The sequence below is a fragment of the Ailuropoda melanoleuca genome, chromosome 13, assembly GCF_002007445.2.
Source record: "Ailuropoda melanoleuca isolate Jingjing chromosome 13, ASM200744v2, whole genome shotgun sequence".
Classification (NCBI taxonomy): domain Eukaryota; kingdom Metazoa; phylum Chordata; class Mammalia; order Carnivora; family Ursidae; genus Ailuropoda; species Ailuropoda melanoleuca.
Window position 1 is genome coordinate 31001506 of NC_048230.1, and position 26083 is coordinate 31027588.

Sequence of the window (26083 nt, forward strand, 5' to 3'; positions counted from 1 at the left end):
GTTTAATCTATTGACTGTTATACTCCCAGATGAATTTTCTTCACTGTCTGTTTCGGTATTTTACCTCACCGAACACAAATTTATCATAGAGCTACTAGTATTGCTTTTTTCCAGGAGTTTTTAGCAGCCTGGGGGCAGACACAGAGAGAATGGGAGGCTGGTGTCTTGGTTTGGAGAAATGACGGAGAGAGGAAAAAAGCCAGTGAAGTGTGTATTTGGTTGGTAAGTAGGTTATAACTGGGACACGTGGGACTGTTGAGAGACTTTGGGGAGGATTCTCCCAGAGTTGTCCCACTGAGGCCAGCGGGCTCTACCATCAAGTGCTGTCCCTTAAATGTATCAGGGTTGCATAGGATGACTTCTCACCTGCCTTCTGGCCAGAAAATATCCCTAGGTGGAGACACTGTAGGTGAGTGCAGGAACCAGCTGTATACTGTTGGGAGGATACCTCCCCAGCAGACATTTGTTCTTCCTAATTCTCGTTGACATACACTAAGATGTGAGGAACAAGGTGAATCTTCCTAAAACACGGCTGTGCACACGTCACCCCCTATTTCTCTCCTGCTCAGAACTCACCAAAAGCTCTCCATTACCCACATGGCACAGCCTAAATTCTACGACCTGGCCTGCAAGTCTGACCTGTTTTTGCCTAGGCTGCTGGAACTTCTCTCTGCCCAGACCCTCCACTACAGTCAGACAGTGTGACCACTGGATCATTACAAGCCCTGTCGGTTCCTGCCCCTGTGCCTTTGCTCGGGCAGTGTCCCCAGCCTGGGTCGCCCTCTCTCTCTCCCACACTGCTTGACACCATCTTCCACTTCAGAATTCTATCCCTCAGTGATCAATTCATCTCTTTTTATGACCCCTTCTTCTAGGTCTCACCCACAGGGGACTTTGCACAGCCTTGTATTTTTGCTCTCTTCCCATGGGTACATTTTCACTTCCTAACGATGCTGGGACCAGAAAGAATACACTGCTGTGTCTCCAGTGTTCAGAAGGGCATCTCACACACACAGGCCCCTCCTTGGTCAAGGTTTTGCTGATGGTAAACACAAGGACTGGTTTCACCCCTCTTACTGCAATGAGGGTACAGACAGAAAGATGCACCTCTGTGCTCATCCCACTTCCCCAGGGCCTGTCACCACATTGCCCAATGTCAGTTTGTTGGACACTGAAGCTATAAGACTCACAGCTAATGCTCTGCCCACAGGCCCCCTCCCAGGGACTAAGGGACAAAAGAGGAGGTGGGAATGGTCTTCGTGGTTCTAGATACCAGGACTGCCAGGAAGAGGAGCTGAACAGAAGTAGGGGGTGGGGGAAGGGCAACTCAAGGGGTGCTAATCCCAGCTTCCTGTCTGGATTTTCCTTGACTGCTGCTCAGGGCCTATCTTAGGATGGTCACAGCTGCCGAAATAGATCTCTCCCCTCACCTGTTCTGAAGCAAAGAAGACCTTGATAACTTCCTGTCAAAAGAATGCATGCTCTGGTAGTTTTTCCAGGATGTGGGACAATAATGGGGGCACTGGTGCTGACCTCCCCAGGCTTCTTCACCTCTGCAAAGCAGCAGCCAGGAATGAGGGAGCAAACAGCTGGGAGGGGGCAAAGGGCCAGCTACCTGTTTCTGGCCAGCGCCCAGCCTTTTCTGTGAACTTGGTTGATGTTTCCGTCCTTGGTCTGCTCCAGAAACCACTCCTGGCCCAAAGGACGTCCCTCTGATTCAGCGTGACAGAGAACATACCCCCTCTGCCCTCCTCACTCACCTGCCCTTCCCTGCCAAGCCAGCTCCTACGGAACTTTCTATTTCTGCTTAACTCATCATCCTAGCCAATTCTGGAACCTGAAAACCAAGTGTTTGCACTGGGGCCGGTCTCCCCAGCTCCTCACTCATTCACTCAACAAACATGAGAACAACTCCCCCCCCCCCCCCCCCCCGCNCGGGCTTGGTCGCGGAGGTGCGCAAGGGTGGAGGGTACAGCGAGGAGCAAGACGCTATGCCGGGCCGCCCGGGGTGCTGGAGGTGGACGTCCGGCAGAGCGACCCGCCTCCTGGGGGAGGGAGGCCTCGGGGACTCCTTGTCCCAGAGGGGAGGAGAGCAGGAGGTGGGGAAGGAGAGCAGAGCGAGCCCCGAGCACCGGAGCCGGGGAGGGACCTGCGCATGCGTGGGAGGACTCTTTGGCGTCGCGCAGGTCGCCTAGGTAGCCCTGACCCGCAGGAGCCCGCATGGCCTCCGGCACTGGAGGGAGCTGGGGTCAGCCCCCACCGCAGAGTGCCTCCCTGATGGTGAGAAATGAGCCGGCTTTTACCGGGGAGGCCTGAGGGATGGCTGATTGGGGAGCCGTCCCTGGAGGGGCCGAACCTTGGAGGGAGTGGGCTGGGTGCGGAGAGCGACCCCAGCCGCAGAGGAGGGGATTCGGGGAACCAGGAGGCCGTGGGCTGGCGGGGAGGAGAATGAGGCCCAGCGGAGTGAGGGAGGCCACTCGCGGGGTGCACGGGCGGGGGGTGCGAGAGGTTGGCCCTGATCCCTTGCCCGCCTCGCCTGGCTGAGTCTCCCGCTCCCCCCAGCCCTGGGTGACAGTCCTGCAGCCCGTCGCGTGGGCCGTCCCACCGCCGCCCCCGAGGCCGAGGCCGGGCAGAGTGAAGGAAGGTGAGACTCGGGGCTCACCAGCCTCGTACCCCACTCTGCTTCGCACATTCTCTGGGCGTCCTCGCTGCACCTCCCTTCCGCGCCGTCTAGGGCTGGGCGTTGGGGGATGGGGGGGTAAGGCCCTGGGATCGGGGCAGCGGGCAGTAGGAGGCCTGGCGTGGGCCTGCTGACCACCCCCCACCCCGGCCTAGACCTGCTGGAGCTGATGTTGCTGCAGAACGCACAGATGCACCAGCTGCTGCTGAGTGGCCTGGCGGCAGGCGCGCTCAACCCGAGCCTGGGCTCTTGCCACCCGCAGGTGCGTCTGCTGGGGGTGGGGTGGAGGTGTGCCGCCAGGGCCGTCCACCTGCAGGTCCAAGGGTGGGGATCCATCTGGGGTGGATCCTGGAGAAAAAGACTCAGCTGGGTCCCTTTGGCATCTGTTATGTGCCAGGCTCCCAAGTCAGCAGCCTCCCTGGGGTGGGAGTCCCCCAATCCAGACCACTCTGGTCTAGTAGGGGCATCCCCTACTAGACTGCAGGCCCTGAGTCTGCTTGGTGCCTGATACTTATTAGGTGCTCAAGTGATATTTGTTGAAAAAGTGAAAAAATAAATGAATGACTATGAATACAAGGCGACTTCATCCCCACTGGCACGGGGAGAGGGACAAGGCATGAGCGCACACTCACTGGGGAATGAGGAAAGGCTCCTTGGAGGAGCAGGTGACCTTAGAACTAGCCCTTGAAAGCCAGGTAGGATTCTGCCGCTTGGAGGAGGCCGGGTTGTGTCTACCATCCAGGCTGGCAGGAGCTGCCGCTACGCCTCATGCCCTGGCCCTCAGGGAGCCCCTGGGATGAGCACCCCGCCTCCCGGATGGGGCACGGGTGGGTCCAGGGGCTGGGGGCGAGGCCAGACACAGGTCACTGGACTCCTGACCCTGCTCTGGAGCCATACCTGGATCCTTCCAGTCCCTGCTCGGCCACTTATTTAGCTGGGTGACCTTAGACAAGTCGCTCAACCTTTTTTTTTTTTTTTTTAAGATTTTATTTATTTATTTGACAGAGACAGCCAGTGAGAGAGGGAACACAAGCAGGGGGAGTGGGAGAGGAAGAAGCAGGCTCCTAGTGGAGGAACCTGATGTGGGGCTCGATCCCAGAACGCTGGGATCACGCCCCGAGCCGAAGGCAGACGCTTAACGACTGCGCCACCCAGGCGCCCCTCGCTCAACCTCTTTGAGCCTCAGATTTGCCTCCCGCAAAATAAGGAACAGATCTCTCTGAAGCCCCTGGCTTGCCTGCAGTAGCTGCTCAATAAAGGGAAGCCATGTTGTGACGCTCCTCTGGAGAAATTAGAAGAACGGAGAAGTGGGGGTAGGGACGCTGGGTCCTCTATCATCATCCCTCCTCCCCCTTTCCCACAATCCCCAGGTCTACCTGGAGGGTCAACAGGAGGAGGAGGAGGAAGAGGAGGTGGGAGAGGAGGAGGAGATGCAAGCCCAGGAGGAAGGGCCTTTGGTGTTTCACCACCACTACCTGCCCTGCCCGATGCCCATGCTGGGCCCCTCGCTCCCCTGGCCAGTCCCTTTCCTTTCCGTCCCCCCACATCAGCCGCACTTGCAGAACACAGCCAGGATTCAGCACTGCCCTCCTGCCTCTGAGAAAAGGGGGGGGTAAGTGAGGCTGGAGGATCCGGGCATTGCCAGGGCCCTGCCCTGGGGCTGGGCTGGAAGAGCTCACCAGGAGCTGGGAGTGGGGTGGAGATACTTCTGGGTGAGACCCCAGAGACCACTCTGATGGGGTGTGGTCTTTCTTTTCCTTTCTCCATGTTAGGAGAAGCGTAACTGTGCCCCCACCCCCACCCCCCAGTGCCACAGGCACTGTGGGTGCGGATGTACCCCCCGCTTCAGGTACGGGCAGGGTGGGTGGGCAGTGGGGCCCAGGCGGGGGATGGGTCAGGAGGCCAGGAGGGCCATGTTGGGGGGCGGGGGAGTGCCTATCATCACTGCTGCAGGCAACAGGCCTGTCCCCTTCCCTTTTTCTCCTTGGGGTCCAGTGAGGCAGCAGGGAGCCAAGATAAGGGTGCTGTCTCTCCCCAGACTACTATGATGCCGAGAGCCTACCATGAGGACAGACACCAGCCCTGGGACCCTGGCAGCTTTACCACAGAGTTGGAAAGAGCCCTGGAGCCCCCAAGGGCCCCTCTAGTGCCTGGGACTCTGCACTCATGCCTGGCAGCCCTCCCTGCCCAACCACAGCCAGGCCCTCTCCTGGGTGAATCAAAACCCTCTTCACCACACGGAGACCTTGAACTGGCCTGACATTTGCCCTGGAGTAAAGGCCCCTCTTAGCATCATCCAGGGCTGGGAAGCCACCGCCGGTGGGGGGTCTGGGGGTCTGGGAACCAGAGCCCTCCCTCTACCTCCTCCACTCACCCCTGTCTGGGATGGCAGTGCTGTGGGGTCTTGGTGGCCTAATGACGGAGCAGGGGTGAGGGGAGGACTGCTTTTGTTGTCCAAGGCTCTCTGAAGGCCTAGAGTAAAGGGAGAGAGGCCTGGCTCAGAGGGTCCTGGAGCTGAGCCAGTTCCCTTGGGCCCCACCCTTGCCCCAGGAAGCTGGCTCTTTTGGCAGAAAGAAGTCAGAGCCCTGTCCTGCTCTGAGCGGGAGTGGCCTGAGTCCCCCAGTGCCAAGTAGGAACAGAACGTCTCTCTGCCTCCCGGGCCAGGGCGTGTCTCCCTCACCGTCCCTCAGGAGAAATTAGTCATTCAGGGCTCCGAGAGGATGGGTGTCTGGTGCCTGGACTGGTCAGCATGACGGCGCCCCCGGGCCTGGGCTGGCTGGGGCTCTGGAAGGCCCCTGCGAAGGAGAGGGTGGAGGGAGGCTTAGGAGTCCTCCCAGGAGAAAAGTCCAGGCCTGGTGGGTGCCTTTCCTGGCCGTGGCGTTCTATCCCAGGAGAAGACATGAGGCACAGGGTTAAGTCCAGGTGTTTATATGCAGACTAGAAAAGGAAATGACCCCGAAGTCCTTGGCTGCTTGGTACAGTCCTGCAGCCAGGGCTGGACCACAATGCTGAGGAGTCACGCTGAGTTCCAGTGGCTGCTGTGGTGGGGGCCGTGCCACTCACGTAGGCTGTGCCCAGTAGGCCCGACTTAGGCCCTACTTAAGCATCTTGTACCCCGTAGGCACCCATCCGCCTCTGGCGCCAGTGCTGGCCCAAGACAAAGCACAGGAGGATGGACGCCACAAACAAGAACAGCAGCACCGCCACGACTGAGATGATGACGGCCATCTGGTTGTCTGGCCTGGGCTCTGGGGAGGGAGGAGGGGGCAGTGGTCTTAGAAGTCCCCTGGTCCTCGATGCTAGAGCCCAAGGGGGAGGAAGGGTCCCCCTGTCACCCGCACATGCCTTGTCCATCTTGCAGCCACCTGTGCTGCCGAGATGAACGGCTAATGGTGCAGGATCTTGGGGAAAGGTAGGCTGGGGTCTAGGCCAGCAGCCAGCCCTCTGTGAGACCGCTAGGGCTAATGTTCCCCTGCCACCGGCCCTTCGCACCAGTGTATGCTGGCCACCGTGGCCTGGACAGTGGCGTGGTCCGAGCCAAGCCCCACCCTGGACAGAGCTGAGCAAGCTTCTACCAAACTCTCTGAAGACAGAGAACACCTTGGCCATCAAGAGTCACAGAATGGCAGAGCTCCAGGGGACCTCAGGGCCCAACCTCTGAATGTAGAGAGGGGCCATGGCCAGAGAGAGGAGGGTGCCTTGGTCAAGGTCACGCAGTTCACTAGTTGCTAAGCAACTCGTTCGGTTATAACATGGGCACTCAGAGAGAGCTTTGGGGACAAGCAAGAGGGGAGCCTCGGGATTCAGTGTGGGATCCCTGTGTGCCTGCCCCCTGAGCTGGCCGAGGGCGTGCCAAAGGCTCTTTTTTCCCCTAAGTACCAGAAGGCGAATGCCCTTTCCCACCCCTCCCACCCGGGGGGCACTCCTCACCGTAGACCTTGAGCATCTGGGGCTCGGAGACACTGCGAAGGATGCTGCCGCCGCGAGACCGCAGATCCAGGTGGGCGTGGCACGAGAAGTTGTGGCGGCTGTCTTCCCTGTGAGCCGTGCTGTTGTGCGTGACCGTGGCCCCTCGGGTGCCATTTTTCTCCCCCGTAAAGGTCTTGTTGCACAGAGCCTCCTTGCCGTGGAGCAGGGTAAGAGTGAGGCTCTCAAGGGGTCTCACAGCCGGCACGTGGCACTCGGCTGTGAAGGACCCCCCCGCAGCCACCCACGCGGGCTGTAGTTTCAGCAGCACCTGCTCTGGAGGGTCTGCAGGAAGGAAGAAGGAGGCTGGTCAGGATGGGATGCAGTCCCAGCAGCGCCCCCCCCGCCCCGGCCTGGCCCGTTCCCTGGCACCGCAGCGTTCTCGGGCCTCGGCTGGACGTGGGGAGGAAGCGTCTGGGGCCTGGCCTGCTCCAGCATAAGGAGAGGAAGGAGGAAGCAGTTCAGGGTGAAGGATGGATTGGCTGGGAGTTTTACCAACATGGTGTTTTCTGGAATGGACAAGAATGGAGGTGGTCAGGGGTCTACAAAGAGGAGGTCTAGAAATTGTGCAGCCAACCAGAAACAAAACATTTGGATCTGTCTCCTTCTTCTCCAGAAATCAAACACAAATTTCCATATTAAACCGCGGGATGATTGTATTGAGACTAAGAAGGGAGTGCTCACTGGAACTGGGCCAAGAGTTGTGGGGGCCTCACTTAAGGGGTGGGGGCTGGAGTCAGACCTGCCTTGCTTAGTTAGACCTGCCATCCCTTATCTATTAAACTGGGCCCTCAGTGGTGCCCTGGATTCCCTTTCGAACTAGAATACCTTGCCCCCATCACCCCAAGGTAATACGTTGGATTTAGAACATCTTTCTATTCACTTGATCCACTGATGCTGGTCATGGGGAGGACCCAAGCCATACCCTTGGTGCCGAGATGTTGAGAGAATCCTGCCCTGTGGGAAGGTCTCCATGGCCTGTGCACAGGTGTGTGTGAGTGATGGTCACACATTTGCCAGGGGCCCTCAGGAATATAAAAGCAGGGGCGCCTGGGTGGCTCAGTCGGTTAAGCATTCAATTCTCAGTTTTGGCTCGGGTCGTGATCGAGCCCTGCGTCCGGCTCCACGCTCAGCACCGAGCCTGCTTGGGTTCTCTCTCCCTCTCCCCTCCTTTCCTCCCACCTCTCTCAAATAAATAAATAAATCTAAAAAAAAATTACATATATATATAAAAGCACCAGGCAATGCCTTAACCTCTTCATGAGGCAAAGGGGCGACTGGAGAGCACGGCGGCCCTTCTGTTCATGCCCCGCTATTTGTGGTGGGGTGAGGGGTATCCGGTGACGGGGCTGCTACTGAGCGGGGGAGGAGACTGTGAGCCCTGCCTGGGAAATGACTTGTAAATTTGTGCAAACCCTGCTTGGATTGCCCTCTGAGCAAGGCTCGGAGGCGGCATGGCCAGCAGGCTCAAGGAGGCCAGTGAAGGGTGTGAGCAGATTCTGAGCCCATGGCCGGGGTCCTGCTCCCCATCACCCCAGGAGCCCAGGGAGGTGGGGGCCATAGCGAACGCCCAGGAGCAGTAACAGAGTAGCTCTGCAAAATCAGCAGACACGGGCTCTGCCCTGGGGAGGAGGCCCGGCAGGGCGGCACTCACAGAACACGCTGACATTGAGACTCTTCAGCTTCTGACGCCCGGAGCAGGTGAAGTAGCAGTAGATGACTGTGTCCTGGGAGATGTTGGAGACCACGTACTGGTTCCACTGAGGTCCGGACTGCAGCAGGCTCTTGGTGAGGGCTGTCTCCAGGCCGCCGGCCTCAGGCTGGGCACAGCTGGTGCTACAATTGATAAACTTGGACCCTCCGGGCTCCACCAGCAGCTGCTCTGGATACATGCGTACCTCGAACCCCTCTCCAGACCCTGGAAGAGCAGAAAGATGGGGCAGCAAATGTCTCTGCTGCCCGGCCCAGGGGACCTGCCCACTGCTGGCAGTCTGATCAAGGGGCAGGTGCCCAAGAAGATAGGCCAGAGATGGCCCCTCTGCCGCTCTCCCCTTGTTCAGGTCTTATGTCTTGCTTCGTGTCTAGACGGTGGAGGCTACCCCACAGCGGTCTCCCTGCCCCTGGTCACTCTTCCTCCAGCCTTCAGATGAGTCTTCTCCACGTACATCTTCCATCTCCATGCAGAGGGATTCTATATGACCTTCAAAGCCCAGCCCAAATGTCCCCTCCTCCATGAAGACCTCTCAGAGATGGAGGTGGACTGGGTCCTCTGGACCCCTGTGGCCCTGGGTTCAACCCTTTCCTCCCTCCTTTCCTTTCTTCTGCAAATACTTTTTGAATACTCGCGTGTGCCAGGCACTGTTCTAGGCTCTGACGTCATAGCAGTGACCAAAGCAGACCAAACCCTGCCTTGCAGAGCTCACATTATCGTGAAGGGACAGACAATAATCAAGTGAAATAGCCGGGCTGTCAGAGGGTGATCAGTGCCTGGGGCGGGAAACAGAGATGCGGAGGAGCTGCCATTTTAATAGGGTGGTCAGCACAGGCCTCACCCAGGCATCCACATTTGAGCAAAGACATGGAAGAGGTGGGTGTGAGCCCTGCAGACACCTGCGAAGCGGGGAGTGTTCCCAGTGTTAAGACCCTGGGTCAAGGTCACGCTTGGCGTGCTTGAGGAACAGCTAGATCAAGATGGCCAGAGCTCAGTGAGGAGATAGGCAGGGGGAGAGGAATTCAGGAAGGTAATGGGACCCCCTTGCAAATGATTGGTATCCATGCTGACTCTCCCTTAGATGTTTTAGAGCTTCTGGAAGGCAGGGCCCAGATTTCCCTCAGTGCTTAGCACCATGCCCTGTGTGTGATGGACATTCAGAAGTATTTGATGCGTCAAGATTGGGTCCTCAGAGCTCACCTCTCACTCAGAAGGTCCTTGATCTCAACCAGCTGGGCCTGTCCTGTGCTCCCTCCACATCAGCATGTCCCCACTCAGCCCTCAGCGAGTGGCATATAATGAAGTGGCAAGAAAGGAGCGTTGCAGGTAGACAGAGCTGGACTGGAATCCCGAGTTTGCTGTGTACCAGCTGTATCACCCTGGGCAAGGTGCTTTCTCTCTCGGAACTTATTTCTTCATCTGTCAAATGGGCTAGTAATCCCTTTCCTGCAGGGTTGTGGTGAGCTAGCCCTAGAAAAGCAGCTGGTAGGTTGTCCAAAACAGAGTGCTCAGCACATGCTAGCCCTGACTCCCTGGAGGAGGGTTTGGCTTCCCTTTGATGGTAGTCAAAAGGCCATGTCCTGCTGCCCCCTGCTGTCCCTGGGCCACATCTGAGGAACAGTGGGGCATTCCCTCACCTTCCCTTGAACCCCAGCCTCCCCTCCTGCCTCAAGCCCCCATGCAGCCCACCATTCAGCCTCCACGGCCTGCCACTTCCACAGGCCATGAAGCTGTGGGGCCTGTTCAACCCGCCATCCAAAAGGCCAGCTTCCCCACTCCCCCATCCGGGATCATGGGGGAGCCAGGCTGGCATAGCATCCAGTACCCCGGGTAGGCTGCCACTGTGTTCAAAGCCTCAGTGACTTCAGGACCAGCCCCGCCTCCCATGCCTGAAGCCAGGGGGGCAGGCAGCCCCCCCTCTGGGCTGGCACGTGCCAAGTCACCAACCCCAGGTACCAGCTCACCTGGGCAGCAGAACAGGGCAAGAAGGGCGGTGGGCAGGCCCCAACAACCAAAAGGGGACATCTCGAGTGGCATCCACAGGCTCACTGGGAACAGCGGAGGGCCTCCTGGAGGGAGATGGTGGACCCAGGTCAGGGAGTGGTGGCCTAGAGCCACAGCCCGGAACCCCAGCCTTCTGTGAGCTGATGACCACATTTCCTCTCATTATCTGAGAGGTCTTCTGGAAGCCACGTGGAAGGCCAGCTCTCAGAGCTCCAGGCCTGCAGGAACGCAGGCAGAGGAAGCTGGGAAGTAGCCGATAAGCTGGGGTATAAGCTGGCCGCCCGCCATGCTGCTGTGCAGGGGGCAGGGTGAGGGACGGGTACGCTTGTATGCGAGGGATGTGCGCACACATGGGGTTCGGGGCCCTGCATGTGCACAAAGGACAGTGATGCCTACAAGCCCCAGACCTGAGAACCTCAAATCCTACAGGACACATTATCGAGTTCCCTTTTGGGAAGAGAATATCTGGTCAGTCCTGTCCAGGACATGCCGTCTCCGTCGCAGAGCAGGCCAGGAGCTGGGCTTCTCCAAGGAGACCCAGGCAAGCAATGGAGGCCCTCCAGTGCCCCCCCTCCCCCGCCTGGGCACGGCCACTTAAACCTTAACACCCACCAGGCTTGCAATCTCAACCCACCCTGAACTCAGCTGATAGGGACAACCTGAGGGAAAAGCTCCCACAACAGTCCCCAGCAGCCCGGGCACAGACAGAGGTAATGGGGCTCAGAATGGCTGTAGCCCAAACCCCTAGCCTCCATTTCTAGGGCCTGGCTTATGGTGTTTCCCCCCAACCCTTCCAGGCAAGGAGCCTTGGTCTGGGGAGGGGGGGCTTAGGGCCTGAGGCATTGCAGTGAGTTTCTAGGGAGGCTTTGTCAGCTACTGAGGGAATCCCCGGAAGCAGGAGTCCCTGGGGCCAGCAGGGCCTGGGAGAGGCAGGAGAGGAGCGGGTCTCTTTGCTTTATCAAGGGGCACCCCAACATCTTCAGGAACAGAGTTTGGCTTGCGAGGGTGGAGTGAAGTCGTGCCCTTCTCTTTGGCTGCTGAGGCCAAAGGCTGTCACCATTGTGTGGGGTGGGCAAGGGCTGCTGGTCAGCCTGGATGCAGGGACGTCCCTGGACCACACTGCTTCGGAGTAATGCGGAGAGAAGACGGAGGAAAGAGCGAGTGGTAACCCCAGCCCGGGGTCTGGTCCCTGTGATGCTGCAGGAAACGCTCCTCCAGCCCGCAGGGAGGCGGCAGGTGCGGCCTGGGGCTCAGACAGTGGCCACTGCTATGGTGGAGACACTGTGGTTGCCACCAGGTCAGAATAATGATGATGATGAGAGCAAAACAGCAAAAATCATAAAGAAAATAATGTAGTAGTGAGCTGACTACAGGTCAGCACTGTCATAAGCACTCTGCCTCTGTGAGGTAGGTAGTATCACTGTCCCCGTCTTACCAATGGGGAAACTGAGGCACAGAGCGATTGACTTGCCCAAAGTCACATGCCTGGGAGAGAGTGAAGTTTTTATGCGTGAGAGGAAGCCCACAGAGCAGTGGCAAGAGAAGGATTCTTAGAAGCTACATCCCCAGGAGACCCTTGAGAGAGAAACGCAAGACAGCAGGAGGCCAAAGGAAATTGCTGGGAGCTTCCTTGCTGTGATGGGCTGGGCGGGGGTAGTGGTGGTGAGGTGTGTGTGTGTGTGTGTGTTTCTCATGCCCAGGGAGCTACAAACAGCTTCTGGAAGGGTCTGTGCCTGTGAATCCCAACAGCACAGTCAGCTGGGCCAGCCTGACTCCATCCCCACCAGTGTTCAAGTGAAGCTTCTGGGGCCCACAGGTCTGGCTTTAAGCCCGTCAGCCCCTGCTCCCACCCACCACTTCCTCTCTGATCTCCAGGTGTGGGAACATGGCTTTGCATCTGATAGCTTACACATCAACTTCCCCTCCCTCCCTGCCAGGCTGTCTACCCGTGAGGGCAGACGCTGACTCTAGAACCGTCTGCTGTTCCACCACAGATATGGTAGGTACTACCCGGTAAACAGCTGATGCCGAATAAGTGTTCAGTAAGAGGAAGGATGGAGGGACGGAGGAGTAAATGAATAGAAGTAGTTTGTCTTGGTGTTCAACCCAGAGAAGATTGGATGGGGGTCTTTCTTTCTGGGTCTGCCCTTTCTCCTGCTGACATCTCTGCTGGCCCTCAGGCTGTGGAGCTGGGCTGAACACCTAACAAGGCCAATCAGGGCCCCTCACCCCCCCAAAGATGGGCCCTCAGAGTGAAGCCCAGGCAGTGGTTTTCCTGGGACTCTCTGAACGGAACTGGTAGGAACAACCCCTTCCCTTTCTGATCCTAACAGCGGGCACCCCTGAGCCAGCAGCTGTCCGCACTTATGCTCCCAGCCAGTGAAGAAGCTGAGAGAAAGGAACTTGACTCAGTGGTGGTGGGAAGTTGCCCCCGAATTGTCCCAGGCCAAGTGCTGGCTGGATGGAGGAGCTGGTGATGACTCTGTGTGGCAGAAATGAAAAAGCTTTCTAGGCTGGAAGGGTCTGGCCCTTCAAACCTGCCCATAGGAGTCAGGGTCCTTGTGTACCTGGAGTTACTTGGAGCCCTGTTCTGCCTCACAGAACTTTTAGGGCAGAATGGGAAGGCGGTGTGGGGGAGGGCAGGGGGGAGTGCTGTACTTGCATGAGGCCACAAGGCCTTCTGGGAGAGAGAATGAAGTGGAATCGGGGGCCTGATGATCAGACCCTAGAAGGCCAGGATGGATGCTTCCAACAAAGAGGGAAGGCCACCGCTTCCTGTCGCCAAGAAGTTGCCCAGGGATGAGAGGAACCAGACCATCATGTAGACAAGAGAAGAAATTCATGCTCCTTCTTGGAGAGCTGCTCCACCACCAAATACTCCCTGCCTTATTCTTCAGGTCTCTGAGTTCTCCAGTGAAGAGGTCAATAAAGCTGGAAGAGTTAAGATGGTCTGGAAGATACAAGAGGATTTGAGAGGAATGGAGATCGGTTTGGGGAGTGAATGCATCTCTTCACAGGTCTGGGGAAGGGTTTTGTCATGACTGGGTCTGAATCCAGTGACTTCTCTTCTGTTGCCAGCAAAACCGTCTTTCAAGAACCAAGATGAGAGAAAGACACAGATAAACAGAGACTGAGAGAGTTTACCCCCAACATACCTCCACTAAAGGAACTTCTAAAAGTGTGTGTCCAGAAGAAGAAAGGATTGCGGGACAGTTCTCTATACAAGAAGGAAGCATGAGAAAACAAAATGGCAAACGAATATGGAAAATAAATACGCAATATTTGTAATATTTAATTTGAGAAGTCTTAAAAGTTCAAAGCTAAAATACTGGGCAACAATATTTAAGAGAAGATTACAGTTAAAGCTTTTTAAACTCTGCATTGTTCAGGAGGGAGGATAGCCTTTAAGTTATAATGAGCATGGTAAAATTTCAAGAAAAACCAGCAGAGAGAGAGTGTTTAAGTTCTAAACCACTAGAGAAGGTTAAAATGGCATGAAAACAACCTTCTATCAAAAGAATTGAAGGAGAAAAGCATGGAAGAAGAGGGACAAATGTAAATTTTTAAGAAGATCGTATTAAGAAGTCCAAATTTATAATAATCACAATAAGATGAAAAATTTAACTATGGTTAAAAGAAAGAGATTTTCAGATAGATTTTTTTTTTAAATCCTTGCCCTGAGGGGGCACCTGGCTGGCTCAGTCAGTGGGAGCATGAGACTCTTAATCTCGGGGTCATGAGTTCAAGCCCTATATTTGGTGTAGAGATTACTTAAAAATAAAATCTTAAAAGAAAAATTAAAAAAAAATCCTTGCCCTGTGTTAATCTATTCCTGTCTGGTGTCTGGATTTAATGCAAGGACAATGCCTCGTATTCATAAATCAGTCACAACAGAACAGCCAGGAAGAGGAATAGTGCATGGGCTCACTACCATTATAAATCCTCAAACTCTTAATGTGATTCAGGGTGATTCCCTTGGAAATGACAAGATCTCATGTGAGTCGCATGACCTGGATAGATTCCCTCTGGTGTCCCGGAGACATGCTTTTCCCGCACACACAACTCAGGTCTGAGTCACTTTAGCTCCTGGGCAGCTTACAGACAGACCACGCCTGCACGTTTGTCAGATGTGGGTCAGAGGTGTTGGACTGAGAAGACGGATAACGTAGGGATGGTAACCCTCCTGACAGGAAGCAGAAAGGGAGGGACTTTCCAAGTTGGAGAGAGAGGGTTTGGGAGGCAGTAACCTCTTGTGTCTTCCCCTGCTTAGATTTCTGGTGATACACCCTGTCACAAGGGTACTTCCCTCTGCCTTTTCTCAGCAAATCTTGATTTCCGATTACTAAGAGAAGGGGGGTAAAGAACGGGAAACTAACGTTTAGTTGATGTGTATTCTCCGCTACGGACTGAAGTGAGGTTTTATTTAATTTTCATACAAAAACAAGGAACCACAAAAATAAGGAACCATTCTACATTCTGATTATGCATTTGAGGAAGCAGGGCTCAGGTGAATTAATGATATGCCTAGGTCATGGCACTATTATGTGACAGAGCGAGATGAGAACTTAGGAAACATCGGTGGTTGCCGGGGGCTGGGGAGAAGCGACGGGTGAATAGGCAGAGATCAGGAGTTTTAGGGCATGGAATGTACAACACCAAGAGGGAACACAAACGGAATTACCGCCTTTGGGTGCTAACGATGTGCCCGTGTAGCGTCACTGAGTGTAACAGAGGGACCACTCGGGTGGGGGTGTTGACAACGAGGGAGGCTGTGCACGCGTAGGGGCTGTTTTGTTTTGCTGTGAAGATAAAACTACTTTAAAAAAATGAAGTCTATTTTTAAAAATAGCGCAAACACGCAACCTCAGAAGAGAAACTTCTGGATTAGGGTTCTTGCCAACTTGTTGAAAATGCAGGTTTTTAAACTCGACTCTCACTCAGCAGGGTGTAGTGCAGGTTGTAGACTCATTCCTTCCTAAATTCTCATCTCAGATTTTTAAAACATGAGAACACAAAACCCAACAGTTCTCTGGTGTTTATGAGCCACACCTGAGGTGTAAGAGTATGGAATGGTTGAAAGTCAAAGGATGGGAAAGAATATACCTGGCGAACACTACAAAAGAAAGCTGGGAATGCTCTGTTCATATCAGAGAAAGAGAACTTCTAAGACAAAAGTATTTGTGAAAGATAGCATGAATGCCTGGACTAAAGGGACAGATCACCAGAAAGTTATAATACTTCTAAATTTGTAAGCATCTGCCTTGAAAGAACCCCAAAGAGATAAAAGCATCAGTATAGCAAGGAATTATAATGCATGTCTCTCAATTAGGAATAATGAAGCTGACAAGTCAGTAAATGAATGCAAGAGCTCAAACACATAATCTAAAAGCTCGATTTGCACCTTTAAATTAGAGAACACAAACCCTTTAAAAAGATAGGCTTTAGGGCACCTGGGTGGCTCAGTTGGTTAAGCATCTGCCTTCGGCTCAGGTCAGGATCCCAGGATATTGGGATCGAGTCCCACGTCGGGCTCCCTGCTCAGCGGGGAATCTGCTTCTCCCTCTCCTCCCTGCTCATGCTCTCTCTCACTACCTCTGTTGCTATCTCTGTCTCTCTTAAATAAATAAATAAAATCTTAAAAAAAAAAAAAAAGGGTAGGCTTTACAGTCCCATGTACTTGGTAATGTGAAAACGTATTCTGACCCACAGGTCACAGAAGTTGTGATGACATGTTTTAAAAATCTTCACGTTCAGTGATACATATATTAAGATGTCTGGGATACATCAAAAGTTGCACTTCAAGGGAGATGGATAGCCTTGAATTCTTGTATTAGAAAAAAAGTCAGAAATTAAGTGTTCAATCTTGGTAAGTAGTCACAAAGTTAGAAAAAGAACAGCAAAGGAAACCCGAAAGTGACTCAAAAGGGAATCAAGAGGGGCACCTGGGTGGCTCAGTATGTTAGACGTCTGCCTTCAGCTCAGGGCGTGATCCTGCGTTCTGGGATCGAGCCCCGCATCAGGCTCTTCCGCTAGGAGCCTGCTTCTTCCTCTCCCACTCCCCCTGCTTGTGTTCCCTGTCTCGCTGGCTCTCTCTCTGTCAAATAAATAAATAAAATCTTTAAAAAAAAAAAAAGGGGGGGAATCAAGAGCAGAAATCAAAGTAAACAAAGTAAATGCAAAAGGGAATAATAGAGAGCAAAAACCAACAAAACAGAAAACAAAGATACGGTAGACAGGATTAATAAAACCAAAAGTTCTTTGGAGAAACTAACAGCATGGGCAAATCTCTGGTGAAATCTACTTAGAAACAAAAGAAGGCTCAAGTCACGGTGATTAGGAATGAAAATGGGAACATAGGTACAGGATTACAATGAAGACAGTACAAATTTATGGAAACAGAAGGTCGACGTGGTTGCCAGTGGTTGGGGGGAGGGGAAGTGACTTGTTTCATCTGCATAGTTTCAGTTTTGCAAGATGAAAACACTCTGGGGATTGGCTGCCAAACAGAGTGAATGCACTTAACACAACCAATTCTACACTGAAAAACAGTTAAGATGGTAAATTTTATGTTATGTGTATTTTACCACAATTAAAATTTTTTTTTTAAAGATTTTATTTATTCGACAGAGATAGAGACAGCCAGCGAGAGAGGGAACACAAGCAGGGGGAGTGGGAGAGGAAGAAGCAGGCTCACAGCGGAGGAGCCTGATGTGGGGCTCGATCCCATAACGCCAGGATCACGCCCTGAGCCGAAGGCAGACACCCAACCGCTGTGCAACCCAGGCGCCCCCACAATTAAAAATTTTAAAAGACTATAAATGACTTATGCCCCCCCAAAAAGAAACAAAGCAGACCAAATCTTAGAAAAATATAATTTACCAAACTTGATTTGAGAAGAAATAAAAAGTCCGAATGGTTCTAGAACTATTGAAGAAACTGAATCCATAATTTAAAATCTTCCCACAAAGAAAATACCGGTCCAGAGAGTATTCACAAGTTTAAGTAGAGATAATTCTAATTTTATCAAAACTCTCCCTGAGAATGGAAAAAGCAGGAACACTAACTCTTTCTATGAGGCCAGGGTAGCCTTAACCTTAACATCAAAATGAGGCCAGTTCAGGATGAGAAAGAAAGTTTAGAGGCCAATCTCACTCATGAACATAGATGCAACAATTACACGAAAAATGCTAGCCAACCAAATCTAGCAGTGTGTAAATATATTTATCACATCCAAATTGAGCTTCTCTCAGGTATGCAAAAGTGGCTTAACAGTACAAGAAAACCTACACACATCATTTATTATGTTGGCAATAGAAGACTTCGGTGCTCTGTGTCACAACGCCTCTGCCCTCCTCTGATATCAACAGTACTTACTGTGGATAATTTCGTGCAAGCTTAGACTCACCTTACCCTGCAGTGTCCCACCTCAAGTTTATACCATGTTTCTTTTTGCTTCTTGCCTCAGAGTCTTCTTTAGCGCTCGAGGAGCCACTTATTAGCCTGCTAAGTGGTTTCTAAAAGTGGGAGAGAAGTTCCCTAAGATGTAGCCCTCAACCAGTGAAGGACAGAGCTGGTGGATAGGAGCTCCAGCCTCTTTCTTCTCCTTTGGCAACCGTGGGAGGCATCTAGAAGGATTCCCCGAGGTCCCAGAGAGTTAGGCTCCCTTTGCCTGCTGTCATGACATCAGTCAAACACCTTTAATTGGCTTTTCTTCCTTCCCTGAGCAGTCCCCCTGCTCCTTGACTCCCTGCTTTCTGGGATCACCTCTTAAATAACCTACCTGAACTCAAGTCCTTGTTCCAGGTTCTGCCTTTAAAGGAGCTCAAACTAAAAACTTACATTAACAGATTTAAGAAGAAAAACATAGGATCATCCAGAAAAAAAAAAAAAGGACAACATTCAATATCCTTTCATGAAAAAGATCTTAGCAGATTGGAAGGAAAACTTTTAAGATTTCATTTTTAAATAATCTCTATACCCAACGTGGGGCTTGAACTCACAACCCTGAGATCAAGAGTCACATGCTCCACCGACTGAGCCCGCCAGGCGCCCCTAGAAGGAAACTTCTTTAAACTGGTAAAGAGAACTTAACAAAAATCTTATGCATATATTATATTTAATGAGTAAATCTTGGGAGCATTTCCTATAAAAGCAGGAACCAGATGAGGCTGCCCACTCTCTTTGCTATTTTTAACATTGCTCCAAAGGTCCTAGACAGACTATCAGTATTTTCATATGATATGACTGCCTGGTTAGAAAATCCAAAAGAATGATCAGACAAGTTGATTCAAAATAACAAGGGATTTTAGCAAGGCAACTAGCTAGCAGATCAATATCCAAAAATAAGTTGTTTTTATGTCTATCAGTAACATACAATAATATAATTTTAAAAGCACACCATTTATAGCAGCAGTAAAAGAGGAATAAATAGCAAAACCTGTATAAGACTTAAAGTAAGAGGGGTGCCTGGGTAGCGCAGTCGTTAAGCCTCTGCCTTCGGCTCAGGGCGTGATCCCAGAGTTCCGGGATCGAGTCCCACATCGGGCTCCTCCGCTGGGAGCCTGCTTCTTCCTCTCCCACTTCCCCTGCTTGTGTTCCCTCTCTCGCTGGCTATCTCTCTGTCACATGAATAAATAAAAATTAAAAAAAAGACTTAAAGTAAGAAAGTTATAAAAGAGATTCATCAGGAACCCCAGATGCAATTCCAAGAGGAAGGGGACCATCCCTTTCTCTCTGCATCCTCTCGGAGCGCAGCTCCGATGGCTCAGGCCTTACCCACGTGGGCCCACGGACAAGAAGGCAGCCCCATGCTTCTAAATCTGTCACCTGATGACAGAGCAGGAGAGGAAGCAGGAGGACAAAAACAGGAAACAACCATAAAAGCAAGGTCAATCAACTCTTGAACTCAGAGATGACAGGGGGAAGCTTCACCCAGCGGGGAACATCTGCCCAGAAGGGACTCTGGGGATCTCTGCCCGCTTTCCCCTCAGTTCCCAGGGAAACAGGCCAAGAGAGGGGAAGGGACTAGAAGTCAGGCCTTGACAGTCCATCGGAAACCCCTTCCAGGCTGCCAAGAGGGAATGGAGAGGCGTGACCTTACCCGTCGTCGTCTGCCGATGGGAGGACCGTGCTGGGCGGCGGGGGAAGCAGGGCGGCCCGGGGTCCAGCGGCCTGGAGAGGTGAAAGGGGACAAGGTGATCCCACTTCTGCGGTTGTGTGGTTCTGCGTGTGTGAAGTTAGACTCCGCCCTCCCTCCCCTCTAACGCTGGAGTCACAGTCACGTGCTTTCCTGTGGCAGGCTCCCCCCTCAGACGAACCTCACTTTCAGACCACTCCTGTTTTTATTTTTTTTAAACTGGCAAAATGCACGCAACAAAAAAGCTACCATTTTAACCGTTTTTAGGGCACTGCGCCGTGGCCTTCGGGTACATCCACGCTGTCCTGCAATCATCACCGCCACCCGCCTCCAGAATGTTATCATCTTCTCAAACTGAAACTCCGTCCCATTAAATGCTAACTCCCGGTCCCAAACCCCTTCCAGTCCCTGGCAACCACTGTTCTGTCCCGTCTTTGCAAATCTGATTACTCCAGGAGCCGCATTGCAATGGGATCCAACAGTATCTGTCCTTTAGTGAGCGGCTTGTCATCCGCGGGATGTCCTCGAGGACCGTCCATGTCAAGAGTCGGTGTCAGAATCTGCTTCCTTCTTAAGGCTGAGTAACACTGTGCCGCGTGGGCACACCGCCGTTCCCTCTCTATTCATTGGTTGATGGGCACCTGGGTTCCTCCCACCCTTTGGCTACTGTGCATAACGCTGCTATGAACGTGGGCACGGGTACCTCCTCGAGGCCCTGTTTTCAGCTCTTCGAGGTGTAGACCCTGTAAGTGGAATTACTGAGTCATAGGATAGTTCTAGGTGCAAGTTTTTGAGAAATCGCCGTACGGTCTCCCCCTACTCTCTGTTTGGATGTGCAGCATCTGTGCTGCTGGGAGCCTCTGGTGAACGGACAGTACCAGGATGGGCTGCCTGTTGTCCCCCTGCAGGAGGGCTAGTCACTGTCACAGAGCTGGGTCTTCCCTGTATTGACATGCCCTGCCATGAGAAACTTCTGTTTGTGACTAAGAACCACCGCTTTCGCTTTCTCAGATCTTGCCACATTTGCCACCTCACTTAGCAATTAAAAAAAAAAAACCCCAAAGACAACGTACCCTAGCAGAGTGGTTTTGTAGCAATAGGCAGAAAGCATCAAAGCCGGGGCAGAGGTGGGTGCTGGGCAGGGCATCTCGCTCCCACAAGACAGCCCCACATACCATTTAAATACCTGGCTTAGCAAAGTCACAAATTGGATCACGTGAGAGACCACAGGGCAGTCAAGGCCACGAAAGCTGAGGGTCTGTTGAGTTCTGGAACAATCTCTCGGTATTTTTGTGCATCAGTGTCTTCACAAAAGTTCTTTTTGGAACCTCCCTGTCACACTGCTGGTGAAACAAAGCCAAGGTAGGATGTTGGGTGGGAGGGCATCACGGCGCAAGACTTGGAGGAGCCCACGTGACTTGAAACTTTTGATGGCATCTATCATAGACACAAATTAGGATGCATGTCCCACTTGCAATTTCCCCAGGAGTTATGTCTGGACTTGGTCCTTTTTGAGGGGGACCCCTCCTTTCTCTACCCTAGAAGGTTTTCTAAGAAGCTTCTGTCCTCCTACTCGACCCCACTTTCCTGCCAAATGATTGGTCCAAGGTTGGCATCATGGTACCCCACCTTCAGGTCTTACCTTGAGGGATTTTGGTGGTGGTGGTGTTTAACCAGTTGGGGAAAGAGCCTTTTCCTGCCTGGTTGCAGAGTTCAGAGGACAGATGCTACCTGAGGCTATCCCCTCATTCACAGGAGAGGGGGGATCTGTAGAAGGTGAGGAGGTCAAAATGCACAGGGAAGAGGTGAAAACGTTCTGATGGTGTTCCAGCCCCTGGTTCCAGCCATTCCTGAGGCCTATTCCTGAAGGTTGGTTTCCATGAGCCTATCCTTTCACCAGTTTTGCTTAAGCCAATGTCAGCTGGTTTCTGCCCTGTGCAACCAGAGTCTGGAGTAAGGAACCATGAATCATGCCGGAGAAACTGATCAACCAAGGAAAGTTCCAGAATAAAATTGCACATGCTTGGATTGGCTCTGGCACCAGTGGCTTAATTTGGTCCTGGGTCTTCACAACAAGAAGGTGGGTGAAAAGGCATCAATGTTTGAGGACATCTCCACATGCATTTTGGCTCAAGCATGTGTTATGTATTATTAGGAAGTAATACAGCATTCTGGTGATTGCTTTTTGACTTCTCGGTGAAAACAACATTGCATTGAAGTGAGGAAAATATAAGCGTGTAAGCAGTTCACTGTAGATTACTGAGCCTCACATACGGGTCCTTCCTAATTCAGACTTGCTGTTTTGTCAGAGACAGCATCTTCCTGCATTTGGGCACTCCTCGGGCCAGGGGAGGAAAGAGGGGAATGCATGGGTTGTCTGAGCAGGATATGTGGAATCTGTGGCAGGAGCCCCCACAGGGCCCCTCCTGGCTCACAAGGCATCAGGCCCCAGAATCACTAATCAGAGCCAGGACTGGAATAACCTAGTACTGGGAGGGAGGCCGGCAGGACCTCCCTCCTGGCTGAGTGTGACCTTGGGGACCCAAGCTTGCTTTCAGAAGGGGTACAATGAGAGAAGGGGCTCGGGAAGTAGGCTTGAGCTCTGGCATTTACAGTGGCTCTCATCAACCTGTCCCCTGTCCAACGGGGTCTAGACCTGGTCCCCAGCACTGTTTCTGATTCTCCTAAAATACGGTGATACTGGAATTTCAGATAAATTACTTTTGGTATGTCTCAAACATTGCATATTGTAACAGCTGCATCTTGTGTATGGATATATTGTGTTTTTTAAGCTCTCCAGGTCATTCCAAGGTGCACAGTGCTGAGCACCAGCACACGGGGTGGAAAAGCAGAAACGTGGGTGAGAAGTCCAGAAGTACGCAGGAGCAGACGCATGAAAGCATGGTCCCCTTTGGTGCTCTGGGGAAGGCAGGGGTCAGTTGGGGGCACAGAGGGTGCATGAAGAGGCAGCAAAGTGCTCTGCAAATCCCCAAGCGTGAGCTGAGGAAGGGAAAGGCCAAGGCGGTCCCTCTTCAGAAGGATGGGTGACGTCTTTTGTACTGTGAACAGCATCACACTCCGTCTGGATGCCAAGCTTGACGGAAGCCTGCCTGTGGAGCCTCCCCAAAGCCATCTTGGCTAGGGCAGCTTTTAGCAGTAGAGATGCTGGGCCCATCTCCCAACTGTCTGATTATAACCCTGTGCGCCTGCGTTAAAGGCTGTGCAGACAATTCTGATGCCTCATTTGGGTCCATCTCTGACCTGCAACCCCCCAACTTCTGTTTCTGCCCCCCACCATTTTGTAGCTTCTGCGGCAGATCCCATTTCATGTCTATTTCCTTCCCTTCGCTGCTGGGTTTCTGGTGCCCTCTTCTCAGCTTCTAAGAGCGAGCTCAGGAAATGCTTGTTGGACTTAATTAAATTTAGGGACTTGGTTTTATGAGACACGAGCAAGTGCCCTCCAATTTTAGCATGCATCAGCATGGACAGCCCTATCCCCAGCATTGTTCACTCAGCCGGTCTGGCATGAGGCCTGAGAATTTGTATTCCTAGAAGTTCCCAGGTGATGCGGATGCTTCTGGTCCCAAGACCACACTGTTTTAGCAAGACTGAGAAAATGCTCTCCGTTTAAATAAAGTCAAGGGAATCACAACAACAAGTAGAAACAGAGATTCAGAGTAGAAATGCTGACCAGGTCCTTGGAAGGCTAGTGCTTCATAGACCCAGCAGCCTACAGGCCAAAGGATGGAGAGACGGTGGGGTCACTCTGGTGGATTCTCTGCATAGCTCCTTGCTGGCTCTGTGATCTTGGGCAGGTTGCCTAACTTCTTTGAGCTTCAATTTGCCTATCTGTCACATGCAGAAAATACTGACAGCCAACATTTCTGCTGTGCTTACTCTGTATGGATGTTGAGTTGAGTAGTTGGTGGGTGGTTTATGACCTGGCATGTAGCGGCAACGAGAGGCCACATGAAGATTATTCCAGGCAATTGGGATCCCACATCTAAGCTCTAAGGTCCTCTCACCCACTTTAAAGCCCCCTCGAAGGGCTTCTGGGTGGAATAAACGTGATGATTTGTAAAACACTAACTCGGAGCCTGGTACGTGATAATCACCTGACCGAGTTTATGGTAGTTGTTACAACTGATGCCTGGACAGGCACCTATCTGTGTCCTTGTAGGTTGAGCTCAAGGACAGCCTAGTACCTGTCTTGACTATTGTGTGGATCTGCAGTCAGATCCCAAGATCATCCTCATACAAGGAGGGTCCTGTACATAGTATGTTACATGTTAAATCCTCGAGTGAGAAGAGCTTGTGAATATGCATTACTCTCATGAAGGACTTGAGTTGTTTACAAAACCAGGTCCTTTGGCTTTCTTTTTGGATCCCAGTCTCTTCTCACAGGGAGCGGCCCCGCAGAGTGGGGAGGAGGAGCAGTGGCCGCACTCAGAACAGGGGACAACGCAGGATGCTGGGGTCCCGGAGGAAACTAGGCTGCACACGGGCGCCATCTAGTGGCCGAAGTGACAAGGGTCCTGCGGCTCGGTCTGAAAGGCACAATTAAGTTCTCCCAATGGTGTGGCAGGGGTAGATCACATTTCTTTGCAATCGCAAGGACACTGGAAACGGGCTGGGATCCTGAGAGACTGTTTTTAAGGACGGTGATGTATATAGATGCAGCAAATTTACCCAGAACCACCCAACAGCCAAAGAGCTGACAGAGGGCGAGCTGAGAGGGTCTCTCACAGAAGGAAGATTGCCTTTTCTCTGGAAAACATGGATGTCAGGGCAGGCACCTGCTGTCCTTTTCTTCCTTTCACCTTTACTGCAAGGGAGAAAATAAACTGAGATGCTTGACTAGGAACCCAGATGGGGAAACTAACTGCTTCCTTAGGAAACACACCAAAGGCAGCTCCTCGGCTTGTTGGAGAAGCAAAGGCAAAATCCAAGCATGTATGAGGTTATTTTCTGGTTTTACTGTGAGGTTGTTCTCTTTTGGGGCCTGAATGTTAGAGTAAGAGATATTTGAATATGGTTAGAGATTATTTTTTAAAAAATTAGATACTATCAGGTGTTTGTGTTTTTTCAATGGTTCTGATTTGCATATTCTTTCTGTACATGGGACCTGCTGCAGGGTCCGGGCCCAGCGGCAGGGATAGGACCTCAGGGGGCTGGTGCTGGGGCTTGGATCTGGCTTGCCCGTTCCCCTCACAGCTGCGCGGGCTCTCCAGCCACAAGGAGACCACCCAGCCGGTCAAGTTCTGTTGCAACAACAGAGAACCGCCTCAGTTCCTCTGCTGGTATAGAAGAGGGCCTCAGCTGCTGATAAAGTCAAGGCCCCACAACCTCCCGGGGTGCCCCATGTCCCTTCTGGCTGCTGAGCAACTTTCTGTCATTCAGATCACAACCTGAAGGCACGTTAACCCACCCGTGTGAACAGTCGCTGGGCCTTGTCAGTCTGAAGGACACAGTGCTCGGCCCCCACCAGCTCCTGAGCTTTCACCCAGAGTCAGGCTAGTGCTTCTCTCAGCTCAAACCTCCTGTTTGCCCTCTGAAACCTGTTTCACTGGAGAGAAATTTGCCCACACCCCTCACCTCTTCACAGATCCTCCATTTCCATGCCCTGGCGGGAGCCTGGCCCTCCTCTGAGGGTGCCTCTTTTCCCCCATTCCTCCTGAGTGGAGACTTCCCGTACCTCTGAGCTGGGTGGGCCGTGGGCATTGGCTGGCTCCTCGTGGCTTCAGCATTTTGGAAGCAAGCCTACCCTCATGTGCTGTACCCCCTTAAGGCCCATGCCAACTCTCCATCTCAAGGCCATTGGCCAACCCGGGATTCCTAGAGGACTTCAGCTCTCTCTCTACCTCTACCTCCCCTGCCCCCTGACTCTTGCTGCTACCCTGGGCAATCCCAGTGTCTACCAGATGACCCAGCTACACCTGAGCCTCAACATCTGCTCACTTCCTCAAGCTGTAAGAGTCTTCTTCACCTTCATGCCACTACCCACCCCTGCAGCCACATCTTACTTTGTCACGAAGCAATACTGCTCCACCTCCATATTCTTCGTTGCGAGAATCTCTCCTGACACATTCCTATCTCCCTCCATCAGCCTGGACCCCAAGGTCAACCACTTTCCCATCCACCCCTCAATGTCCCTTCTTTGCACTTGCTGTGCCCACTCAGTACCCCCAACCCCAACAGGCTAGGTCTCCTCTGCAGGCTGCAGCCCTCGCTAAGGGCAGTTGCCTCACCTACAGTAACCCACAGATGAGATGGAGCTGAGGAGGGGCAGATCTGCCCAACAGAACCAGGGAGAGACTTCACCTTGGAGATTCAGGGGAAGTATGCTGGAGGCTAGGAGTGACATGTCACAACTGGAACAAACTAGAAGTTGGTTCATAAAACCTTTGACCCCTGATGCAGAAGGACAGATAGTAGTAGTTAATCAGAAGACTCTTCTCCAGAGACATTTAAGGACCCCAGAGCAAAGACCTCTGCCCTCTGGCATTTAAAGCTTCCCCATATAATAACTTAAAAACAAGGCTTACCAGCTGACAAGCTCTACTCACCAACACAGGGCCTCAATAGG

The 26083-nt window shown here is 52.5% G+C and overlaps 2 protein-coding genes across 5 annotated transcripts; one reads left to right on the top strand and one right to left on the bottom strand.

Moving 5' to 3' along the window:
* The first annotated feature begins 2183 nt into the window (after positions 1-2183).
* Positions 2184-4325, top strand: PRR29 (proline rich 29). Its single transcript, XM_011231420.3, has 4 exons — positions 2184-2280; positions 2563-2644; positions 2836-2942; positions 4051-4325. The coding sequence occupies exons 1-4, from the start codon at positions 2221-2223 to the stop codon at positions 4294-4296; spliced, it is 495 nt and encodes a 164-aa protein (XP_011229722.1). The 5' UTR covers positions 2184-2220; the 3' UTR covers positions 4297-4325.
* Positions 4032-20052, bottom strand: ICAM2 (intercellular adhesion molecule 2). 4 transcript variants are annotated; one of them, XM_034640796.1, is made up of 6 exons: positions 19747-19919; positions 19462-19532; positions 10322-10426; positions 8301-8564; positions 6611-6931; positions 4032-5152 (listed from the first exon to the last, which is right to left on the bottom strand). In XM_034640796.1, the coding sequence occupies exons 3-6, from the start codon at positions 10392-10394 to the stop codon at positions 4911-4913; spliced, it is 900 nt and encodes a 299-aa protein (XP_034496687.1). In that variant the 5' UTR covers positions 10395-10426; positions 19462-19532; positions 19747-19919; the 3' UTR covers positions 4032-4910. The 4 variants fall into 4 exon arrangements, with proteins under 4 accessions (XP_034496687.1, XP_034496688.1, XP_019660738.1 ...); XM_034640795.1 differs by lacking the exons at positions 4032-5152; positions 19747-19919 and adding exons at positions 5593-5928; positions 19948-20052; XM_034640797.1 differs by lacking the exons at positions 19462-19532; positions 19747-19919 and adding an exon at positions 17767-19455.
* Positions 20053-26083: the final 6031 nt, after the last annotated feature.

What these genes read in the sequence shown, in the direction of transcription:
- PRR29 (XM_011231420.3), top strand. Translation starts at nt 2,221, where the DNA reads ATGGCCTCCGGCACTGGAGGGAGCTGGGGTCAGCCCCCACCGCAGAGT. An exon ending in GCCGGGCAGAGTGAAGGAAG is followed by an intron (nt 2,645 to 2,835) that starts GTGAGACTCGGG and finishes ACCCCGGCCTAG; the next exon opens with ACCTGCTGGAGCTGATGTTG. An exon ending in TGGGCTCTTGCCACCCGCAG is followed by an intron (nt 2,943 to 4,050) that starts GTGCGTCTGCTG and finishes CACAATCCCCAG; the next exon opens with GTCTACCTGGAGGGTCAACA.
- ICAM2 (XM_034640795.1), bottom strand. Translation starts at nt 20,036, where the DNA reads ATGGACGGTCCTCGAGGACATCCCGCGGATGACAAGCCGCTCACTAAA. An exon ending in ATTGCAATGCGGCTCCTGGA is followed by an intron (nt 19,533 to 19,947) that starts GTAATCAGATTT and finishes TCACCTCTCCAG; the next exon opens with GCCGCTGGACCCCGGGCCGC. An exon ending in CCATCGGCAGACGACGACGG is followed by an intron (nt 10,427 to 19,461) that starts GTAAGGTCACGC and finishes ATCTCCCTCCAG; the next exon opens with GAGGCCCTCCGCTGTTCCCA.